We start from the raw sequence: 18,115 nt of genomic DNA, 5'->3' as shown, positions 1-18,115 counted from the left end.
TGTTAAGAGGCTGAGAGCAGACCGAATCTCTTGTCTCATGACAGAGCCAGGGAATTGATATTTATACAGTAGATGGATGGATGGATGGACGGATGGACAGATGGATGGATGGATTATTTATTATGGATTATTGAATCCACCTTGTTGATTAAATAAATGTGAATTATTAATAATATAACATACTGAAAATAGCCATAGGTGACTCATCACTTAGTCCTTTGTAACAAAGGTTAGTTTGGCAGTTGGCCAGGGTTTCCTTGATGTAAGTGGCACCAAAAAAATAATATATAATTAATCATTACATAAACTTTTATATATATAGGTTTATATATATATATATATAGAGTACAGACCAAAAGTTGGAAACATTACTATTTTTAATGTTTTTGAAAGAAGTTTCTTCTGCTCATCAAGCCTGCATTTATTTGATCAAAAATACAGAAAAAACAGTAATATTGTGAAATATTATTACAACTTAAAATAATAGTTTTCTATTTGAATAGTCTTTTTTTTTTTTTTTTAATTATTCCTGTGATGCAAAGCTGAATTCTCAGCATCATTACTCCAGCCTTCAGTGTCACATGTAACATCCAGTCTATCACATGATCATTTAGAAATCATTCTAATATTCTGATTTATTATGAGTGTTGGAAACAGTTCTGCTGTCTAATATATTTGATGAATAAAAGGTTAAAAAGAACTGCATTTATTCAAAATAAAAAAAAATTCTAATATATATTCTAATAATATATTTTCTTTACTATCACTTTTTATCAATTTAACACATCCTTGCTGAATAAAAGTATTGATTTTATTTTAAAAAAATTACTGACCCCAAATTACTGACCAGTTGTGTATATTGTTATTACAAAATATTTATATTTTAAAAACATAGCTTCTTTTTTTTTTTTTTTTTACTTTTTATTCATCAAAGTATCCTAAAAAAGTATCACATGTTCTGAAAAAATATTAAGCAGCAGAACTGTTTCCAACTTTGATAATGAATCATCATATTAGAATGATTTCTAAAGGATCAAGTGATAATGATCCTAAAAAAATCAGCTTTGCATCACAGAAATAAATGATAATTTAAAGTATAATAAATTTAAAAACAATTATTTTAAATTGTAATAATATATCACAATATTAATTTTTTTTCTGTATTTTTGATCAAATAAATGCAGGCTTGATGAGCAGAAGAAACTTCTTTTAAAAACATTAAAAATAGTAATGTTTCCAAACTTTTGGTCTGTACTGTATATATATATATATATATATATATATATATATATATATATATATATATATATATATAGTATAATGCGCATCAACAATTTTTTTTAATTGACTTTGAAAGATGCTGTGCAATGGCTTGCTTGCAGTTTCTTGCTCATGTTCTTGGTCTTTCTAAAATACAAACACATGCACACTGTGAACTGGTAATCAGAGGTTCAAGGTAAACATGATTTCCTTTTAATTTTGCCATTGATTTAATTCAATGATATGCTGCATTTAGTTAGTTTTCTTTTGTTTGTCACATCTGACTGGTAAACAGCAGCAGGCCTTTGATATGTTAGTGCGCCCACCTCCAGGGTCTCAAACCATATGGTCTCTGTTTTCAGCATGGAGATCAGTGTTTGTGTGTTTGTTTGTGCTTATGTGAATGCTGGACATCCTTTTAAAATCCCAGGTGTTCCTCCTCATCGAATGTGTTGCTATGGTCACTGAGTATACATGAACACACCCCTTACCCCATTATCCCCTCTCAGGTTATCCAACAGTATGACCTCATAACAATGAGAGGCAGCTGCATTATCTCCATTACTCCCGTGGTAACCGCAGGAGTGATTAGAGTGGATAGGTTGATGTAGAGCAATTAAAGTGTATCTTCTAAACACTCATCGTAATGTTCTCTCTATGTCACCATGACAATGTGTGCCAGTGTTGAGGCTCCTACACTGCTAACCTCATGACTGATAGCATACTAACCTATTACTCCTACTATTTGTGCCATATATGGCAGAAACAATGAGAGTAGTATGCAACATACTATTCCAAATTCAGCTGAAAGTATTCTGTGTATACTAACTGGATTCTAATATACTAGCATGTTACTGTTATCCAAGGAGACAGAACTATTTGCACTGTATTTATCAGTGGGACAATATTTATACAATACTACAACCTAGAAATAATTTGCAGCAGCTCAGCAGCACGAATTATGTGCCCAGTTACATCTGATTCAAATATTATAATAATTTACAGTGAGTGTAGTTTCAGACATTACAGTGCTTCACTCGCACTGACTCTTATTCTGTCTGAAAGAATGAAAAGACCCGAGCTGAAGGTGGAGCGATTCGACCAATCAGATGAAAGCAGTGTTTCAGCTCCGCCCACAAGTGCGAATGAAATATTGGAGCCATAAACCGAAATGATCAAAACGTACACAGACCAACTGTCTTGTTCATGTTCTCTCACTTGAATCCTCTTCTTGAGTATTGAGTCTCTGGACCTTCTGCAAGCCCCGCCTTGTTCACGCAGTGATTGACATGGCGCGAGGGGGCGGAGACGTGATCGGCTCGGAATGCATTTTCAATGTGCACATTGAATTTTGCTACATTCATTGCGGGACACTGAATGAAAATGCAATCGTAAGTGTCTTGACTGTGAGTGTTAATGCAATTAAGAAAAATAGCATTTGAATGATAATTTTGCCACAGTTTTTGCTTGAATATTTTATACATATCAAATCATCAGCTGTTCCTAAAATATATATAACAGAGAGCCTAAACACTGTTGATCTAATGCAATTTGTTTTCAACACCACAGCTGGCATAGCAAGCATGACGTATTGAAAATCATATCAGTGTTGAATATCAAAAGTGTGTAGTGTAATAAACAAACAGCCTGTCACTGGAGACTCATGTCAACTAATGTTGTTGGAATTAATGATTGAGAAGAATTTAATTGGAAACTTTTAATGAATCATTCACCTCTGCTCCTCCATCCCTCATTCCTTCCTGTCAGTCATTTCCTCTTCTTTAATTATTTGGAAATGGCTAATTTCCGCCCTGTAAAGATTCAACTATCATGTTGTTAAATTTCGAGTTATGGCTATTTTACTGCTGCTGGCACACGCTGGTGCAGCTGGAGCGCCCAGACTGCAATAAATAGAGCTAATGACTCTCACGCCCTCCGTTCAGACACTTCCCTTTCTCTGTTCATCAGCTGTTATGTGAAACTCTGATCCACAGAGGCTACATAAAGTACAGTAGTCCAGTTTTGTTATACAGCCTCTTTATGCGCTAACAGTAAAACCGCTACCGGCTACATACTGTACATACAACCTCACATCCACCGCACACCTGCCTGTTGCTGGTTACTATAGCAATTGACAAAACACAGAGCCTTGTCATTGAATCCACGTGTAGTAATTTACTAACACAGACACATGCACATGCTAACTAGAATACTAGATAATGACAGGAGGCCTGGGTTGTATTAGTCTGTTAAAACATCACTTGCATCCCCAGTGCTTTCCTCCACTGGATTGGGGGTTGGGACATATGGGGAGGGGGAAGATAAGCTTCTATGATTGAACAGACAACTAGAAAAAGTTCATGTACAAGGGATGAAAAAAATCACTAAGCTAGAGGTTAAAACAGACTCCTGTTGACTTCATTAGAGCTGACCTAATCTCTGCACTCAAATAAGAGTGAGGTTTACACATTTAAATCGCATCCTCATATGTTTAGGAGAGTTTTTCAACATGGACTGTATAAACTGTTGATCTTTACAGTGCATCCTCTCATCCAAGTGCCAGTCCTTGATGTGACTTCCTAGTGTGGATGCTGGAAGCGCACAATTCCAGCAAGTGCTCCTCCACAGAGAGCTGTTTCTCACAGAGCAGTGTCTCTGCTTCCCTTCACGCTCAACAGAGCGTTGCATCTGGTTTTGTTCGACAGTGAGAGTCAACATCCCATGTCCATGGCTTTTTTTCCCTCTGTTTACCAGTGAGAGAGATGAAGACAATAATGAGCAAAAGAGCTCGTGGGATAGAAGAAAGGCTTTCCAAATGTCACTCAGTCAGAATGCAAGAATGTATTGTTTGAGTTACTGTAGAACTAGGGGCTTCAAAATGATATAAATTCAAATATGTATAGCTGCGCAGACAGCTAAACATTTCAAAGAACATATAACATGATCTAAAATATACTGGATAAAGATCATAGATCAAGCAGCAAGTGTGAAGCAGCTACTTCAAATGGTTTAGTACTGTTGAAAGCAAACCACTTGTTGGTTTAGATACTGCAATTAACTATTTGAGTGCTTTAATAATTCTTAACAAATCAACACATTTTTACTTCAAATGGTGTCATTGTTGTTTGAAGTCAACACGATATGTCATTCACAACCCATTTTACTTCACTAATAATACATGTTTTCAAGTAAAACAGAATATTCAATGAGAAAAAAAATTGTTGGACTTGATTTTTTTACTAGAGTGGCAAGACAGTTGGAGGGAAGGAACCGAAAGATGATGTTCACACAAAAAGGACATTTGTTTCAAAAACAGAGCAAATTATTACATTTTGGAAAGTTACAAAGATATTACATAAAAACCTACGATAAAATAAAGTGAATTTAGAACAACTATGGGCCGTTGTTGGAGACGTGATGTGGAGCAGAGTAAATTCACTGTAAATTAAGGCTTCACAGAGTTCATGGCTTTTATAAAACAGTATGTGCTTAGACTACTCACTAAATCAAAATTTACTAAATTAATTTTTAAACAATTTCTTTGGTGCAGTAATTCTAGTAGAAGAATGGTTGCCAAGCAACACAGAGACAAAAGGTGCATTCCGATTGACAGGATCCCTACGCAGTGCTCACTGCTCCGCTCATTTGGAACGCCCTGGAATGTCATCAAAGGAAGGCAATGATGGGGTCTTACAGATTAATATATAACAAATAAATATCGTAATTTATTTTATTTCAAATTTAAATACATATATAATACATTTACAATTATGTATCTAATAAATTTAGTCAAAATGTATAGGTTTAGACTGTCAACAGATTGGTCTCATCTCTTGCGCTTTCTTTCCTACACACAGCCCCAAAGTTAACTCTCCTGAAGTAAAAAAGTGAAATAAAAAAATGACAGAGCCTCAGCTCTTTCTTCCTGGTTTTACTCAGTTTCACTTATTTATACAATACAATATGCAAATTTAACAGCCATAACCATTCATAAATACTCTTATTTGTATAATAACAACATTTATTGCAACCCCTCATATTGAAGAGCCTTTAAAAAACTCTTCTAACGGCTCTGCTTTATCATTAATTCTGACTAGTGACGCAGTGTGCAATGACAGTTGGGTGATTTTCCCTCTCCACTTCCTGTGAAGTGATGTATCGATGTTCTCTTATTCCCTATGCCATTCGCAGTGCCCTTCAAACATGTTCGCTCCCTTCGGAATGGAATCTAACTTAAAATGGTGGAATACCCTGTGAAGTCCACTTCGCAGTCCTCTTTCGGTCGAATGGAACGCACCTACAGTGGCACAGTAATACTGATGGAATGTCATCACAATGCGTAGATGCCTCATAAGCGTCTGTTTCTATGGGCCACTATATGTAAGCCATTCGTCGTATTGTAATGGTGAACTTGACGACATTCACCATAGTAATCACTGAATATTCAAAAGATGCCACAATCCTGCACAAAACGGCTCAATGGTTCTGTGAGAACCTACAGTATGATGAATGACGTCAAGTTGACCATTCCAAGATGGCGTGCCTGGAGCCGTTGGCATCTATATGTCAGGATCCTGCCCTGACAGTCCTGTCCATCTTGTCTCTGTTCCATGTTTCTTTGTTTGTTTTGTGGCTAAGCACATGGTTCTGTCTTTGTTCGTGTCTGCCACGTGCTCCCCTTGTCCCACCTCCTTGTTACCCCTGGTCACGCCCCCTTGTTTAGCCCTTGTCTGCTTGATTGTTTTCACCTGATCCTCATGTGTACTGCTCTATATATCGGGTTATCTGTCCTTGTGTCTCTGCTGGTTCGTTTTTGGTGTTTACCTGTTTCTGAATTTTCAGAATTCAGAATTTATCCTTTTGATCTTTCTCAAGTTGTTTTTGATCTCTTGTCTAGTTATTCTATATCTTCGGTTCCTTTTTGGCCTTTTAGTTCTATCTAGTTCTTGTTTTTTGATTGTGCACATCCTAATCTAGTTTTTGTTTTTTTCCTTTTTGATTTAGGGTTTAATTTTCTCAGTTTGAGAGTGCAGTTCCTTTTTGGATCCTGGCTTTTTGTTTTTAAACTGATTTAATTCTTTGGATAGTTTTGGTTATTTTGCCTTTTGTTCACTCTTTGTTTTCTATTGTCTGTGTGTCGTTTTGAGTCTAGTCTTGTTTTCGTGTATTGTCCTGTCTTGCCCCACTCAGATTTCCTGGCCACTGAACCCCACTGCCTGGAAGCAGCTCACCTCTCTCATGTGTCAAGTCTCGTGAGTCTCTACCTGGCAACTAGACTGGTGACATTTGAGTTTCACTTGAAGCTACGGGTTTCCTGTGTCTGCCTGGCCCTTCCTCTGGAGCTGCCTCCTCTGTGCTCGAGCCCGTGGTCATCTTGGACTGTCTCTGTGGTCATCCCTCCTGCCCGTATTGTCTGCCCTGCCCATCTGTTTGAACCGTTTCACTGCAAATTCCCCCAGCTGTTCCAGTCTACGTTTTATTAATAAAATACCCTTGTCTGCTCATTTTGCATTTGGGTCCCATTTCTTGCAGATCCCTGACACTATACATATCTATGGTGTTTACAGGTTTAAAGAGTAATTTACAATGCCTTTCGAACACTGCTTAACCAATCGCTATCTAAACTATCTGTTTTATAAATTAAATTCAAAAATTATTGTGAGTTAAATAGACAAATTGTGCGCAATCAATTTTTATTTCCTGTTGACTTCAACTGATATTGTGACTGAGTGTTAAAAGTGAGCAGATTGTAAAACAAAGCTTTTTTTAGCATATTTATGAAACTCATTCTTAAAGCACATCTCTATGGAAGCCAGTTTCCCCATCAGAGAGAGAAATACGTATGTATATATATACAGTACAGACCAAAAGTTTGGACACACCTTCTCATGCAAAGAGTTTTCTTTATTTTCATGACTATGAAAATTATAGATTCACACTGAAGGCATCAAAACTATGAATTAACACATGTGGAATTATATATGGAATTACGGGTCCTTCTCAAAAAATTAGCATATTGTGATAAAGTTCATTATTTTCCATAATGTAATGATAAAAATTAAACTTTCATATATTTTAGATTCATTGCACACCAACTGAAATATTTCAGGTCTTTTATTGTTTTAATACTGATGATTTTGGCATACAGCTCATGAAAACCCAAAATTCCTATCTCAAAAAATTAGCATATCATGAAAAGGTTCTCTAAACGAGCTATTAACCTAATCATCTGAATCAACTAATTAACTCTAAACACCTGCAAAAGATTCCTGATGCTTTTAAAAACTCCCAGCCTGGTTCATTACTCAAAACCGCAATCATGGGTAAGACTGCCGACCTGACTGCTGTCCAGAAGGCCATCATGGACACCCTCAAGCAAGAGGGTAAGATACAGAAAGAAATTTCTGAACGAATAGGCTTTTCCCAGAGTGCTGTATCAAGGCACCTCAGTGGGAAGTCTGTGGGAAGGAAAAAGTGTGGCAAAAAACGCTGCACAACGAGAAGAGGTGACCGGACCCTCAGGAAGATTGTGGAGAAGGACCGATTCCAGACCTTGGGGGACCTGCGGAAGCAGTGGACTGAGTCTGGAGTAGAAACATCCAGAGCCACCGTGCACAGGCGTGTGCAGGAAATGGGCTACAGAGAAGCAGCACTTGACTGTTGCTCAGTGGTCCAAAGTACTTTTTTCGGATGAAAGCAAATTTTGCATGTCATTCGGAAATCAAGGTGCCAGAGTCTGGAGGAAGACTGGGGAGAAGGAAATGCCAAAATGCCTGAAGTCCAGTGTCAAGTACCCACAGTCAGTGATGGTCTGGGGTGCCATGTCAGCTGCTGGTGTTGGTCCACTGTGTTTTATCAAGGGCAGGGTCAATGCAGCTAGCTATCAGGAGATTTTGGAGCACTTCATGCTTCCATCTGCTGAAAAGCTTTATGGAGATGAAGATTTCGTTTTTCAGCACGACCTGGCACCTGCTCACAGTGCCAAAACCACTGGTAAATGGTTTACTGACCATGGTATTACTGTGCTCAATTGGCCTGCCAACTCTCCTGACCTGAACCCCATAGAGAATCTGTGGGATATTGTGAAGAGAAAGTTGAGAGACGCAAGACCCAACACTCTGGATGAGCTTAAGGCCGCTATCGAAGCATCCTGGGCCTCCATAACACCTCAGCAGTGTCACAGACTGATTGCCTCCATGCCACGTCGCATTGAAGCAGTCATTTCTGCAAAAGGATTCCCGACCAATTATTGAGTGCATAACTGAACATAATTATTTGAAGGTTGACTTTTTTTGTATTAAAAACACTTTTCTTTTATTGGTCGGATGAAATATGCAAATTCTTTTAGATAGGAATTTTGGGTTTTCATGAGCTGTATGCCAAAATCATCAGTATTAAAACGATAAAAGACCGGAAATATTTCCGTTGGTGTGCAATGAATCTAAAATATATAAAAGTTTAATTTTTATCATTACATTATGGAAAATAATGAACTTTATCACAATATGCTAATTTTTGAGAAGGACCTGTATATACATAACAAAAAAGTGTGAAACAACTGAAAATATGTCATATTCTAGGTTCTTCAAAGTAGCCACCTTTTGCTTTGATTACTGCTTTGCACACTCTTGGCATTCTCTTGATGAGCTTCAAGAGGTAGTCACCTGAAATGGTCTTCCAACAGTCTTGAAGGAGTCCCCTGAGAGATGCTTAGCACTTGTTGGCCCTTTTACCTTCTGTCTGCGGTCCAGCTCACCCCTAAACCATCTCGATTGGGTTCAGGTCCAGTGACTGTGGAGGCCAGGTCATCTGGAGCAGCACCCCATCACTCTCCTTCTTGGTCAAATAGCCCTTGATGCCTTCAGTGTGACTCTACAATTTTCATAGTCAGGAAAATAAAGAAAACTCTTTGATTGAGAAGGTGTGTCCAAACTTTTGGTCTATACTGTATATATATATATATATATATATAGTCAAACTGTGAGATAAACCTGGAAGTCACAATTGCACACCATTCAGCAAAGAAATTTGGGAAAAAAAATGTGTGATGGTTTTCACAACAACATTAAGCAGCACAACTGCTTTTAAAAATAGATTTAAAAATAAGGTATTTGTCTTGAGCAGCAAATCAGCATATTAGAATGATTTCTGAAGGATCATGTGACACTGAAAACTGGAGTAATGATGTTAAAAATATATGTTTGCCATCGCAGGAATAAATAACAAAATATATAGTAAAATATATAATAAATTAATTTCAAAATATATTAACATAGAAAACAGTATTTTTTTACTGTATTAATTTTTCACAATATTATGTTTTTTATGTTTGTTATTTTGTTTTATTTTACTTTATATGTTTATATGTAAATGGTTTAAAAATCTTACCAACCCAAAACATTTAAATGTGTTTCCACCTTTTTGTAGTTTTGTCACTTTGTCACTTTAATCAGACATAATAAGCTTTTTTTGCACTAAAAAGCTTTTTGTCTGCACTGTTTGTTCACTTCACTGATTTGCACTCTATCTGCCATGTACCTTGCGCTGCTTTATTTAACTTTATTTCTAATTTTATTGTATGTCTTTTTTACATTCCCTTATTGTATAGCTGTATCTTATATTTTATATTTGATCTAGATTTTTAGGCTCTACTGTTAGTGTTATCTGTATGCATGGGGAGTCTGAGAGTAACGCAATTTCGATTCTCTGTATGTATGTACTGTACATGTGGAAGAATTGACAATAAAGCAAACTTGACTTGACTTGGCTTGACTTACTCTGAGGCACCAGCAGTCTACCAAACATCTCAGCCATGGACAATAACTTAACTCTGGAATACAACAAACCGTAATACATGCAGGTCATAATAATACTAAAACAATGTTGTAGTCTGTACATTCAGACTACAACATTGTTTTAGTATTATTATTGTTTTAGTAGTATTATTGTTTTAGTAGTATTATTAGCAACGTTAATTTATTTATGCTCTGTGCACTTATAAGACTGCCTGTCATTGTTTGTGCATTCTTTTGCCTTTATGATAGAATGTTCTTGTGTGTGTGTGTGTGTGTGTGTGTGTGTGTGTGTGTGTGTGTGTGTGTGTGTGTGTGTGTGTGTGTGTGTGTGTGTGTGTGTGTGTGTGTGTGTGTGTGTGTGTGTGTGTGTGTGTGTGTGTGTGTGTGTGCTGTGTTCCCCAGGTGCCCACTGGGCTCATGTTGATTGCGTGAGAATGGTGGTCTGGGGTTTCTCTCTGAGAAAGGATCCCATTAGTGATCAGTGCCCGAGGTAGAGAGACAGACTGCTTTCATGTCCCTTGAGTCTCTGCCTGTCTGTCTGTCTGTCTGTCTTTCTCTCTCTGTCTTTCTTTTCATGTCTTCTTGATGTTATTTCAGTTTATGAGCAATGCTGCCTGTGTATACCTACAGTATACCTTGATGATTGGAAAACTTTGGATTCAAACTTTGACTGAAACCTTTGTATGAAAGGTAAAGCAGACTTTTTGCCATTTTGTTTCTTTGTTTATGACTTGACAGTTTTATATGTAAGTCTGTTTATGCTTTCAGAGAGAGAAAAAAAGTTATTTGTGAATTCATATTTTACATTTGCATCTTTATTTCTCATTATTGTAAATTTCTCACAATTTAGACTTAATATCCTACAATTGCGGCTTCATATTTCACATTTGCATCTTTATTTCTCATAATACCAACTTCGTATTTTACATTTGCATCTATTTCTTGTAATTGCAACTTTATATCACACAATTGACTTAATATCTACAACTGTGACTTCATATTTCACTTTTGCATCTTTATTTCTCACATTTTGAACTTTATGTCTCACAATCGTGATGTAATATCTTACAATTACTTCATAACTGTCTCTTTATGTCTCACGCTGTGACTTTGACACTTTTAAACTACATCACAGTTAACTTTTACATCGCATGTATTTCTTACACTGATGCAAAAAAAACAGGCTTCCACTGTTTCATAATCAACAAATTGTTATGAATATAAAAGTAATAGTTTCAGACACCCTTAATTTGAACCCATTTGGAAAGGATGTCATTCTTAATTCAGTAGTACTTAATAATTGAAATCTAGTTCACTGATGATACTTTTTCATACCTTTAAACTATCTAAAACATCTGAACACACACTGCTGTTTACCACATATATGTGTAAATGTATCTTCAAACCTTCTGAATTCACACTGAAACTCTTGTGCACATAGAGATTGTTATGTAACAGATCACAGAAGGCAAATGAATGTGTAATCCCAGATTACAAACAAGCAACAAAGAGCACATGAAAGGGTCATCCTCCCACCACCTTTGCGCTGCTTTATTCAAGCACATGTTCACAAACACCCGTTTCTACAATAAACACACTCACCATGGAAACACATATATCTGTGTGTGGTTTGCTCATTACTACTGTAAGATGTTTGTTAAATCCTGACATGCAAGTATGCACAAATGTTTCCACTTGGTACAGTTTGTTTCAAAAACTTAAATTAAAAAAATAAATAGAAACATAAAAGTGTAATCAAATGCAATTAATATGCATTCGTCAGAGGACCTGTAATCTAGCGTTTAGTGCATGTGATGTGATACTCATGATTACATAAATAAAAAGAATAATAAAATAAAAATAACAATTAATAAAAAAAAAACGATACAATTAAAAAAATAATGTAAAACATATGTATTAAAAACAGGTCATTTGCAAATAAAAACAAATATTAATGAAATCATTAAAAAATAATACAATTCAAAAAGCAAACCATTTGCAAACATAAAAAAATAATAATGTGCTTTTGCACATCCTGAATTAGCAAAAGTATGAATGGCATTTATCTTTTACAACAAGAACCACCACATACTTAAACATCTATTCATATCAAAAGAGTTTCAAGAATTCCTTTTCAGTTGCAGCTAGTTCCAGAATTTTTCTGCATGGATTTTCAATAACCTAGTTAAAGTGCCTCTCATACTTGCAGCTGACCCAAGATCAGCCAGCATTTGATTGTGCATCCATCATGGCTATCATAATAGCAATCTTCCCCCCGCCTACACGCCAAGATCTTCAGCCCACAATGAAAGCCTGCTGACCTCAGATCAGGCCTATCCCACTAGTAGGGCTCTTAAGGCCTTTTCGGTGCATCCGTCTACACTATACATTAACTGTAAGAGGCACCTCAGCAGACCGTTCACAGACAGAGAGCTCTTATCTGAGTTATGGTTTGTCTCTAACACAATGGCCTTTCAGATTCTGCCCTCCCGAGCACAAGAAGGGCGTTGAACATTGCCTCTTTGCTCAGTGAGGGAGTGGAAAAGAAAATGGATTTGTGGAGAGATATATCAATACACTCGCTTGAATAATCTTCCTTTCTCTCTGCCTCAAAAAACAGAAATAACTAAATCCTATAAAATAGGTATTTTTTATAACAATGCAAGACACAAAAAGTGGAAACAATACTGTCATTTTTTAAAAACAAGGATTGTAATTAACTCCACATCTAGGCCCTGCAATTGAAATTGAGCAAATAATTGTATCTGAACATCTTGACAAGACAGACACAACAGATTAGTTTCATCATATCACCTCTGAAAATGCTGCTGTGTGGTATCATGGTGCTATTATTCTCTCTGTAAAGTAGATTGTGGTAAATGATGTCATACAATAACACAGTCAACTCTTGTAAGGGCATCATATTGCACAGCCAGCAGCTTATGTCTCGAAGGATCGTCTGAGGGCAACGTTCGCTACATGCTTACAATTTCGATTATTCTAATTTTTTGTCCAATGTTACAATATACTTCTATGAAAGGTCATGCTGAATAATAATAAAAAAAATGTTTTGCTTCAAATCAAAGTTTGTAATGGTGCGATTCACCGTGATCGGGTAGGTTTGGTTCATGACTTATAACTCTTAAAAAAAATACTTTTTAAGTCATTAGCGGCATAATTGACTGGACTTTAGATGTTCAAGTGTGCTCACTGTAACTACCTTCTCTGAAAAGACTTTCTGTAGTGCCTGTTTGTTTGTCTCTAAATGTATGTATATTTGTGCTGGTCTGTCTGTTTGTGTGTGAGAGAGTTTTAACAAGAAAGGAAGGAAGAGAGAGAGAGAAGACATTGTAGGATATATTGTTAAAAGCTTTCTTAATTAGGCTCTCAATTCAGTGTGTGGGTGGCTACACGCCGGAGACAGCGAGCGGCAGCAGTGTAAGACATCTGACATGGTCCTACTGATCATTAAGTATGTGACAGTGTGCACCTTGTCATGATGACTAATACTACCATTTCTGAAGCAGACAGCAACGAGCACCATGAACAGTTCGTTTCCATATTTAGTTGGCGGCATGAGCTGGTCCCGCGTAAATAAAAACAGCAGACTTGCTTACAATCATAAGACGGGTGAATAAGCATGTCACTGCATCATAATTAAAGCAAAGACAGAGGGAGGGGAGGTAAACAAACACTAATATTAATTTGATATTTCCACAGTACTTAATAACAACAACAATGATGACACACAGTATTGTATTATACAGCAAAGCTAGTAAAATTTAGTGGACTTATAAAACTTTAACGACATTAACCGCATATACTTTGTGAAAGTGCATAATTGAAGTTGCAGAGAGGTATTAATAATCTGTCTTTGAGGGTTGACATCATAACATGAGAAGATGGTCAAGTTTACATCCTCACATCTAACTCATTTATACAATAAAAAATATGAATATTAATAATAATAACCAGCATGAATCAGCACTGTTGCTTTGAGTATACTCAATAATTTATATATTTATTATATAATATTCCATATCCATAACTACAACACGACATAGGCTCATTAGAAAAATACAGACTGTATGAACATGCAATTCGCTGCAGTTTCAAGTTGAAATACAAACTAGCTGCATCAAAACACTAACATTTCTTATTCATTTTAACACAAATTATTACAGGGCAGATTATGAAGTAATAAAGGCTTATTCTTACATTATGTGAAGCACAAGGCACAATAAAAAAGCACTTGTCAAAATAAACTAAAATGGCATGTTTTTTTCAGTGAATTTTTATCTCATGTTTGCTTTTGTTAATACTATTAGTTAGGTTTAGTTATGTTCAAACGTGATAGAGCATTAACATTTTAGTACCACTCACCAGACCTTTCCTTTCTGAACTGCCGCGATACTTACAACAACCAAAGTAACAGAACCAATTACACAGAAGTCACTTTCAAACCTAGCATCTTTCGTTCTGTGCAGCAAACTTGAGTGAGCAACTTGAACTCGATATGAAATGTAAGTGCGGAAATCTTTCATTATCATGAACTGCTTTTGAAATAACTGGAATTCACCAGAGAAAATTTGCTGAACAATGGTAAACAGTGTGAACGAACCTTAGATGAATATCAGTTGAAGAATTATAATGGGTTTCTCAGTGTGACACTGGCAGATATCTCGCTGAAGATGTCTGAATAATGATTAGTGTAGACTATTATCTCTGAGCACAGAGTTGTGTTGAATTTCCATCTCCTCTCAAAGGAAAACCATCACAACATGTATGATATGACTGACCAGTGCACCTTTTATTGAGAAAACCAAGTCTTGAGATGATTAAATGATTATTAATTTAATAATTAAAGAACTATAACAACAAGGAATATATAGTGTAACAAAAACTCAATTGTATATCTAAGGAAACCTGCTGGTTCTTGATCTCACATGAGTCTTATTTGTGCGGACACAACAACAGCTAGAGAATAACTTCCCACAGAGACTCTTTTTATTGTCCCAAGGCACTGGCTCCGAAGAGAATAGCAGCAAGCAAACAAGCCCCTGGGGGCACAAGCAAATAAGACAGACAGACTTGTTTTTGACCTCAGATTGTATGAAATGAAACTCACAGTGAGTCTTAAAAAGAGGCGGAGCTGAAATTCAAACATTATGTAATGTACTGGCTCTCAAATATCCACTTCACAGTTGTAAATTATCCAAGCTGAAGCCACTATATTTGCTAAACGTTTTTGAATAAGGCACTCATGGATATGATGAACACATAAATTATTCAAGATTCTGACATAAAAGACAACTTCATTCTGCCAGAGCTCTGCCTTTGATTACAAGCCAGGAGAAAATGTCTCAAACACCAACTCTCAATCTCTCAAACATTGTGCCAATGTGGTACAGCTGCCTCCTTGTTCGTTTTTCGAGATTAAATACTGTCAGAACTTGGTTTTGACTTATGTTTGATAAGCAAAATGTCTTAAATGAACTCATATTAGACAGAAGCAGGTTTTGCATGCAACTCTACATCGCAAAGGAGAGATAATGACAAATAGTCAGACAGATTTCATCATTCTTGAATAACAATCAAGTACTTTTTCTCATAGGATCTGAGTGAATGCATTGTGGTATTACTATTTTCACAAGGGATACATACACCCTTTTTGATAGAAATCTCTGGAAGCAATGTTGCACTGAATGAACTGTTTTCTACCATCTTAAATGCTTCGATGGTGGTTTTACAGTTTGTCCAACAGACCACTGACATGTTTATGACATCCACTATGTTCATAAAGTCAACTTGTCAGCAACATTGCCCTGAACTCTCAAAAACCATCTCGATTTATGCATCTTTTTGATATCCCTAGACAGCAAACACATTAAAAAAGCAGTCAAAGTTACACAAAGGATATATCTTGGATGTATTGGATGGTTTTCCTAAAGCACAATAGTAAACAAGTAGCCTATGCATAAGTGTGAGACTCCATCATAGTAAAAGATTATCTGGTTGCTAATCTTTTTTGGCCACAATAACACGCCACCTAAAGTCCCGTAACCACTTAATCTAAACCAGTTCATCCTCAAACACAGCAAGACTTCTTAAACATAATGATAATCTGTATTTTATAACTCCATTTTCCTCTTCAACATGCTGCAAACAAGTCTGCAGTGAAAATATGACATTTATGGCTCCTTGTATCTGTAGGAAACTTTCAGATCATTTTATAAACATTTCTTTCAGGAAGTCTGTTTGATTTTACGCAGAGTCTTGCACACATACAATCATTATTATTCTGATATCATGGTGAAGGCATTTGATATGTGGATGGTCTCGATTTCTCAGTAAAAATATTGAAAAGGGCACCTCTGCAAGTGCTCAGGAAAAATGACACGGCACTCTAAACAAAACTGTATGTTTAACACTGTGTAGCAACTTGTACCTGTTATCTACCCTCATGTACCTTAAGATTGATTTTTTTTTTAAGTACCAGAAAAGATGCGAGATGGGTAATATTGTTTTTTACATTTTATTGTATATATATATATATATAATTTATTTATTTATTTTTAGAAACATTTTTTTTATTAAAAATTACAAAATGATTATTGCGTTGGAAAATAGGAATACATTTCCTGATGCATTTTAAGGACTGAATCAATCATCTCTACCACATGCTACAACTGTGTTTTTGCACAGCTAGAAGAGTGTTGCTCACCAATTCTTCATTTCAACAACAAGCTGTTGCATGTGACTTTGCCCTCTCACCTTTTGCTGTCGTCTCGCCATGTCGGTCGGCTGCTTCGCATTAAACGGATAGGCAATACAGCGCATCACAAAGACGTAAAGCTGAAGCCTCTTCTTTTTCTCCTCTTCTTCCCTTTGCATCTTTTCCAAATCATCCTTTTCATTATCGATCGCCACTGAGGGGCTCGGGCTCGTTGGTCGGGCATTAGCGATTCGGCTTGGTTGTAAACCACCAGAGCTTTCGCTGGTCCTGCTTGGAGACACCCGAGGACCACCAGCCTTGGGCGCAGCCACCACTTTGCACTCTTCTTCCAAAACCTCATCCGCCTCCTCCTCGCTGGAGGATGGGTCCAACATTTCAACGCAAGTTCTTGCTTCTCTGAAATCAAAAAAGACAAATCAAGTGGTCTTTTTTAGTAACAAAACATCTGTAACTCGCTTCAGAGGATGAAAAAGTACGGAAGACGCTTATTTTTCCACAGTCTACAATCCAAACGCGACATCAAAAGTGTCTCTTACCCTCAGCGCGAGAGAAAAAGCCGCTCCAACAGCCAGCAGTCGTCCACCGATTTAAATTGTTGCTGCTTACGTGTTTTTTTCGTTTAACTCTCCGTTTACCATAACGGATTTAATGGAAGATAACACGGGGAGTGTCGGAAAAACAATTCACTGCTGCTGTTTTGCTGGTTTCCTCTGGCAGTCTTTCGATTTAGTACCGAACGGTACCGACTATTTAGTGACAATGAGATCAGCGCGCGCTGAGAGCTGACCGTGGTTCTGAACTGAAGCTGTAGGGGGAGGGGCTCATTGACGTGGTTTCCGTGACAGCACTATCGCTGTGTCTCTCGCTCACGATATTCACCACGCTTAATCAACCGTTAACAACTACAGCACTTCCTGAAACATTAGAAAACCAATTCTGTTTTTCGTATTAGAGTATAGAACTTTAGGAATTTATTATTAAAAAAAAATATTATTATTTTCCTTTTTACTGATTTTAACTTAGGCCAACCCAGATGCATTGTTGTCTGTTTTTTGTGTTTTGGTTTCCAAACCTGCTCAGCATCACTGGTACTAAAAAAAAGGCTAAACAGTAACACTGTATAAAAAAAATTAAAAAAAAAAAATTATAGTAAATTATAGTAAATTTGTTTCCATCCATTTAAATTTTAATTAATTTATTTGTCATTTGCAATAGATTGTATGATATTATTTTATGATTAGGCTGTCACTGGGCCTGTTCCAAAACCCACACTTGCACTCTTTGAACTTGACCACTTGTTTGTATGACATATTTCTGGTATTTA

General features: G+C 36.5%; 1 protein-coding gene across 9 annotated transcripts in view; it reads right to left on the bottom strand.

The window, feature by feature from the left end:
* The window catches only part of cadpsa (Ca2+-dependent activator protein for secretion a), a 119,458-nt gene extending 101,835 nt beyond the window's left edge, over window positions 1-17,623 (bottom strand). For 3 of the 9 annotated variants that reach the window (XM_059529393.1, XM_059529394.1, XM_059529395.1), the window contains exons 1-2: window positions 17,328-17,621; window positions 16,830-17,187 (exon numbers count right to left, since the gene is read on the bottom strand). In XM_059529393.1, coding sequence (XP_059385376.1) covers window positions 16,830-17,165 — 336 coding nt within the window. In that variant the 5' untranslated portion in view covers window positions 17,166-17,187; window positions 17,328-17,621. Of the gene's footprint in view, window positions 1-16,829; window positions 17,188-17,327 lie in introns of all 9 variants that reach the window. The other 6 variants (XM_059529398.1, XM_059529399.1, XM_059529400.1 and 3 more) reach the window with 3 other exon arrangements.
* Window positions 17,624-18,115: the final 492 nt, after the last annotated feature.

This window comes from Carassius carassius, chromosome 38, assembly GCF_963082965.1.
Source record: "Carassius carassius chromosome 38, fCarCar2.1, whole genome shotgun sequence".
Taxonomy (NCBI): domain Eukaryota; kingdom Metazoa; phylum Chordata; class Actinopteri; order Cypriniformes; family Cyprinidae; genus Carassius; species Carassius carassius.
The sequence above is the reverse complement of the archived record's forward strand: the minus strand, read 5'-3'. Positions and strand labels throughout refer to the sequence as shown.